General features: G+C 32.3%; 1 protein-coding gene across 1 annotated transcript; it reads left to right on the top strand.

Moving 5' to 3' along the window:
- Nucleotides 1-1,031: 1,031 nt before the first annotated feature.
- On the top strand, nt 1,032-5,248 carry LOC111809184 (transmembrane 9 superfamily member 2). The gene is made up of 7 exons (XM_023695566.1): nt 1,032-1,247; nt 2,282-2,322; nt 2,847-3,432; nt 3,507-3,644; nt 3,734-3,890; nt 3,980-4,464; nt 4,610-5,248. The coding sequence occupies exons 1-7, from the start codon at nt 1,105-1,107 to the stop codon at nt 4,827-4,829; spliced, it is 1,770 nt and encodes a 589-aa protein (XP_023551334.1). The 5' UTR covers nt 1,032-1,104; the 3' UTR covers nt 4,830-5,248.
- The last annotated feature ends 1,567 nt before the right edge of the window (nt 5,249-6,815 follow it).

The following is a 6,815-nucleotide window of genomic DNA, read 5'->3' as shown; positions in this document are numbered from 1 at the left end:
ATTAAATATATTAGGAATAATATAAATTTATTAAACAATAATCTTAAATTTAATAAAATTATATAAACTTTTACTATAAATATTAGTACAATAATCAAATTGAAATTAAATATCATTTATTAAATAAGACAAAATGAACATTTATACTATATAATAAATATTATAAAGACAGGCACAAAACTCAATAACGTGCCATCTCAAAATAAGAATATTGCATCACTTAATAAAAAAAAATGGCAGATACACAAAAATATATTTTTATTAATAAATATGAATAAATAAAATAAATATATGATTATTATTTGTTATAAAAGGATGCCTAATTTTAATTAATTATAGTTTGGTATTATATATATAAAGAAGTATATTTTAATAAAAAGAAAATAAAGTAATAAAAATAGAAGAAAATATGATAGGTTAATAACAAATATTGGAAAAATGTTTTAAAATTATGTTATGTTATAATGAATGATCTAATCCCAATTAATCCCAAAAAATAATTATTTCATTATAAATAATCAATAAATAAATAGTTATAATTATTTAAAAAATAAAAATTTATACTTAATTAAAGTGATCTTGATCCTAATTAATTAACTAAATATCAGATATTGGTAGTTAATTGATTAATATTTTCAGTAAATATTATTGATTTATTAAATTAAAGAAATAGTTATATTAATTCTGTTAAATTAATGCGAAGTTAATTAATTAATTAACTATACTCAAAATAGAATTATGTATAAATTAATTTGAATTGAACCACTTATTAAAAAAAAGGTAAAAAAAAAAAAGAAAAGAAAAGAAAAGGAAAATAATAAATCCAAAAAATGTGGGTTTTTTTTGGAGCGCAATGGATGGCAAAGAAAAAAAAGGAAAGAAAATAATATGGAAGATCCAATTGGGAACGTGAGCGACAAAAGTGACCTTAAAGGAGTGCCACGTGGGAGTTATACGTTGCAGTGGTCCCCACCACATAGAATCTCTTCAAACCGAAACTCAAACAAGACGGTGAAATCAAACCCCTTCCTATCTATTTATCCCAATTTGTTTATTCTCTTGCGCCTTCTCTTCCCCCTCTCCCATTTCTCTCCGTATCGGAGCATGAAGATTTCTCTGCTCTTCACCCTTTTCTGGATCGCCATCTCTCCCACCCTGGTGGCCTCTGATGCCTCCGATCACCGCTACAGCGAAGGCGACCCTGTTCCTCTTTACGCCAACAAGGTCGGCCCATTTCACAATCCCAGGTATTATTTATTCCGTCTCGCTCTTCTTCCATTTTCGATCTCTAATTCAATCTGACCCTATCTAACTTCTCTAATCTATCTTCTATTCTTGTTGTGGATTTTGGTTGTTTCTGCCCATTTCGTTTCTTGTTTCACTATCCCATGCATTCGTTCACGTGCTTTGATTTGATTTTGATTGCACTAGGGCCTGTCCTGTCTCTCTATTTCGATTTCTTTTTGTTGAATTCAAATGATTTTCTTTAATGTCACACCTGAAATTGTTGAGGTTACACGAATTTGGATTTGGGAAATTGAAATACGCCCAATTGCTGTCGAGGATTCAGTTTCGGTGTTGTGAGTCTTACGAGTCTCCACACTGATTAGATTAGATTAGATTGTTTATTATGGTTGTTTTATTCTGATTAGATTATTTGTGTTTGAGATGTTTATTTTATTCTGATTAGATTATTTGTGTTTGAGATGTTTATTTTATTCTGATTAGATTATTTGTGTTTGAGATGTTTATTTTATTCTGATTAGATTATTTGTGTTTGAGATGGTTGTTTTATTCTGATTAGATTATTTGTGTTTGAGATGTTTATTTTATTCTGATTAGATTATTTGTGTTTGAGATGTTTATTTTATTCTGATTAGATTATTTGTGTTTGAGATGTTTGTTTTATTCTGATTAGATTATTTGTGTTTGAGATGTTTATTTTATTCTGATTAGATTATTTGTGTTTGAGATGTTTATTTTATTCTGATTAGATTATTTGTGTTTGAGATGTTTGTTTTATTCTGATTAGATTATTTGTGTTTGAGATGTTTATTTTATTCTGATTAGATTATTTGTGTTTGAGATGTTTATTTTATTCTGATTAGATTATTTGTGTTTGAGATGTTTGTTTTATTCTGATTAGATTATTTGTGTTTGAGATGTTTATTTTATTCTGATTAGATTATTTGTGTTTGAGATGTTTATTTTATTCTGATTAGATTATTTGTGTTTGAGATGTTTATTTTGCTGATCTTCTTGGTTTTCTGTGTCATTCCAGTGAAACCTACCGGTACTTTGATCTGCCCTTCTGCTCACCAGGTTTTCTCCTTTCCTTGCGTCATATTACATGCTCGAATCTTGATCCAATGCTAACGTGTGGTTATCTTGTACTTTACTACAACCTGTTTGTGTGGGGAAGCCTTTATTTTAGATACTATATATGTTCTCTAAGTCGCTATGATGGGGTGGTGCCCAAAAACTGTGTGTTTTCCACCATCTACCGAATGTTTGAACAGTCGAATGATTTTCCAGTTGCTTTTTCTTAATGTTTTTTTGCACCCTCTCTATCATATCATTTTCCAGGAAAATAACAAAGAAAACTTGCTTCGTAGATATCTTTATAAGCATTTGGTTTGCCTATTTCCAAAGATCTATTAGATAATTTGATTAGAAAAACCTTTAGTCATTGCAAGTGAATAGCTTATTCTATCTCAGTCTCAGCCCAGGTGGTATATGTATGCCTGCATATATTGGGCCGATGGACTCGAGAAGTAATCGCTACATGACAGTACTTGTAAATAATTGTTCAGTTTCTGTTCATACATGGCATGTAACAATGGCAGGTGATGTAAAAGAGAAAAAGGAAGCTCTTGGTGAGGTGTTGAATGGAGATCGTCTTGTTAGTGCTCCCTACAAGCTTGATTATAAAAGAGAGAAAGATATAGAAGTTGCTTGTAAAAGCAAGTTAACAAAGGACCAAGTTGCTCAATTTCGAGCTGCAGTGAAGAAAGATTATTACTTTCAGATGTATTATGATGACTTGCCCATCTGGGGTTTCATTGGAAAGGTTGATAGGGAAGGCAGGGATGATCCAAGTGAATATAAATATTTCCTATTCAAGCACATCCAATTTGATATTTCCTACAATAGAGACCGTGTGATCGAAATTAGCGCTCGAATGGATCCTCATTCTGTAGTCGATCTGACCGAGGACAAGGACGTTGATGTAGAGTTCATGTATACTGTGAAGTGGAGGGAAACAGATACTCCCTTCGAGAAGAGGATGGATAAGTACTCGCAATCCTCTTCGTTACCACATCACTTGGAAATTCACTGGTTTTCGATTATTAATTCATGTGTAACAGTTCTTCTTTTGACCGGTTTTCTTGCCACTATTCTGATGCGTGTCTTGAAGAACGACTTTATGAAGTAAGATTTACAAGTTCATCTATTGAGTAAATATTTGTAACCTTCTGGAATTTGCTAAATTTTTATGACTTCAGGTATGCACAAGACGAGGAGGCAGCTGATGATCAAGAAGAAACTGGTTGGAAATACATCCACGGCGACATCTTTCGATTCCCAAAACACAAATCGTTATTTGCTGCAGCCCTTGGCTCTGGCACTCAGTTGTTTACCCTGTAAGAAGCTTATCCTCTCATTTGTGTAAAATTCATGTTACACTTACAAGCTGAGGCTCATATCTTCTCCTATTATTTTCATTTTTCAGCACAGTTTTTATCTTTATGTTGGCACTAGTTGGAGTGTTTTATCCATACAACCGAGGAGCTTTGTTCACGGCCCTGGTGGTCATATACGCTCTCACATCGGGGATTGCAGGATATACATCAGCCTCATTCTATTGCCAACTTGAAGGATCAAACTGGGTATGTGGAGGATGATTCTATTTTCACAAAATATAACTTCAAAATTGGTTAGAATGATCTGATGTTTTGTTTTCCCTTCTGTTTGAAAGGTGAGGAATCTATTGCTTACGGGCTGCCTCTTCTGTGGGCCTCTGTTCTTCACATTCTGCTTTCTTAACACTGTGGCTATTGTTTACAAAGCAACCGCTGCACTTCCCTTTGGCACAATTGTGGTGATAGTCCTCATATGGACATTGGTAACATCACCATTGCTTGTGTTGGGTGGTATAGCAGGAAAAAATAGCAGGATCGAATTTCAGGCTCCATGTCGCACCACGAAGTATCCTCGAGAGATTCCACAGCTACCTTGGTATAGGAGCACTGTTCCTCAGATGGCAATGGCAGGGTTTCTCCCCTTCAGTGCTATATACATTGAGCTTTACTACATATTTGCTAGTGTCTGGGGTCACAAGATATACACAATTTACAGTATTCTATTCATTGTCTTTATCATCCTTCTGATAGTTACTGCTTTCATTACTGTGGCTTTGACCTACTTTCAACTGACCGCTGAAGATCATGAATGGTGGTGGAGGTACACAAATATTCTTTCATCTCTTCCAATGTTATTTCTAACACTCATTTACACATACATTTCTTCCGTTTCCTATCATATATATGATCTTAATGATTCACCTACTCCTTTGCCTGAATTGTATGTATTGTTGACGTGGTCTCAGATCTTTCCTTTGTGGTGGCTCAACTGGTCTGTTCATCTATGGTTACTGCCTGTACTATTATTATGCGCGCTCGGACATGTCAGGTTTCATGCAAACTTCATTCTTTTTCGGGTACATGGCTTGCATCTGCTATGGATTCTTTCTGATGCTCGGAACGGTAGGCTTCCGTGCAGCCCTGTTTTTTGTTCGTCACATCTACCGATCGATCAAATGCGAGTAGCATCAGACAGATTTGGTCTCCTTTTCTTTCATTTTTTTGCTGGGGAGGGAGGAAGAGAACAAGTTGGTTCACTTTCATCCCTGTGTTTCTTAGTTAAAGTCTCTCCTCTTATGTTGGGTAGGAGTTAGGTACAGGTTACTGAATGTTACCTCCATTCCATTCCATTCCATTCCATTCCATTCTATTCTGGGTTCTTTTTCAGATTCCAAAACTTTGACAGATTTTGGTTGCTACTGAATGCTAATCAATCTTTGTTCTGTTTTTTTTTCCATTTTCTGGACGAAAAGATATCAGCTCTGCTGATATCGATATTATTTATTCATGTAGAGAAGCACCATATGTGCTGATTATACAAACCTATTTGTTATTCTTTATTGTAATAAAACAAGTGCCACAGCCCCACAGGCCCCATTGTTGCACCCGATTCTATGCTTAAATTCTTTCTTAATTTCCCAAATTTCTAATAAATTCTTCATATTTTAATTTATGTATATATTAGAAAATTTAATGAACTTATCGATCTATATATATATATATATAAATATAAATTTTAAAATATATCATTCATCGAGAACTAAAATTTAAGAATTTATTAGATACTTTTTTTAATACTCACTTTTAAATTTTAAATAATATAAAAATGTTTACAAAATAGCATTGTGATTATGAATATTAGTGAATAATATTTAATTTGAGAAAATTGTTTAGATATTATTTATTTTAATTAATGTTTGGTTATGAAAGAAAAATAAATGGTTTGGGGATAAGTGTAATTTAAAATTGGAGTGGGGTATGGGTGGTGGAGAAAGTCTATGAAAAAGCATGCAATTTTCTTTTCACCTTTTTAATTATTTAAATCCAATATAAAAGGATTTACATTAATTTAAATAATATTATTTAGTAGAAACTTAGGTTATTAATTTGTCGCCTTCAAAGGATTCTTTACCAACTATTTCCTTAATTTCATATCTTATTCTAAAATCTTCTTTCAATATTATTACGAATATACCCCAATAATTAGATTCAACCCAAACCTATTTTAAAATTATATTATTCTTCAAAGAATTATTTTTATTTTCCAAGATTGAAATTTATTTCAAATATTTTTTTTTTCTGGTATAAAATTATTTCAAAAAAAAAAATTCTTTATTAAAACAATAAATATCTAACGAGAATTTGAGCTTTGAGCTCTAAACATTCAAGTATAAGAAAATTCGGAACTCCTAAAACACAAAAAACCAAGATTTGGAAAGCACACATCGCCTAAGTACGAGCCATTTAAACTTTCTTCAAGTAATATTTGGAGAGATGGTTAGAATATGCATAATCATGACTCGATATGAGTAATTTGGATGAAAATGATATATATGTTATTATTAGAATTACGAAACGACCCTTCGATGAGAGTGTGAAATACATGTCTATTTTAATACTTTTTGTTGTATTAGAAATGAGGATGAATGTTATCTCCCCTTTAAACTTGAATGTTTAGATAATTGATAAGGATATCTCTAATAAGCATGCATAAATTTACTACCTAAGTCAATATATTTTTAGTAGATTGGGACGAAAATTCATATGATGTAATTATTAACCGAACCACTAACTTTTATAGTCAAATTTATAGACGCACTCCAAAGAATCACTTTCATCATTTGGAAAGTCCCCCTTCCTTTATTTCATTTAATTTTTTTTAAAAAATTTTAGAAAAAAAAAAAAAAAAAAAAAAAACAAAATGGGGGGTGTTTGGATATAGGGATCATCACCAATCATTTATTTGGATTGTGTGGAAAAATCACATCAGAATTGGGCCTTAGCGTGCCACTCACGACAACCATTTTTTATCTTTTTCCCCCTTAAATTCGCATTAAAAGACTCAACTTTGCAACTACATCGCCACCGTCTGATCTATCATCTTCGTTAACCTCTCCCACGTGTTCCCAATCTAACGGCCTGATGGTTTCTTTGGAAAAAACCTTGGAGTCC

This window comes from Cucurbita pepo, chromosome LG13 (assembly GCF_002806865.2).
Source record: "Cucurbita pepo subsp. pepo cultivar mu-cu-16 chromosome LG13, ASM280686v2, whole genome shotgun sequence".
NCBI classification, from domain to species: domain Eukaryota; kingdom Viridiplantae; phylum Streptophyta; class Magnoliopsida; order Cucurbitales; family Cucurbitaceae; genus Cucurbita; species Cucurbita pepo.
This window is presented reverse-complemented; position numbering and strand designations above follow the sequence as displayed.

What these genes read in the sequence shown, in the direction of transcription:
- LOC111809184 (XM_023695566.1), top strand. Translation starts at nt 1,105, where the DNA reads ATGAAGATTTCTCTGCTCTTCACCCTTTTCTGGATCGCCATCTCTCCC. An exon ending in GGCCCATTTCACAATCCCAG is followed by an intron (nt 1,248 to 2,281) that starts GTATTATTTATT and finishes GTGTCATTCCAG; the next exon opens with TGAAACCTACCGGTACTTTG. An exon ending in GATCATGAATGGTGGTGGAG is followed by an intron (nt 4,465 to 4,609) that starts GTACACAAATAT and finishes ACGTGGTCTCAG; the next exon opens with ATCTTTCCTTTGTGGTGGCT.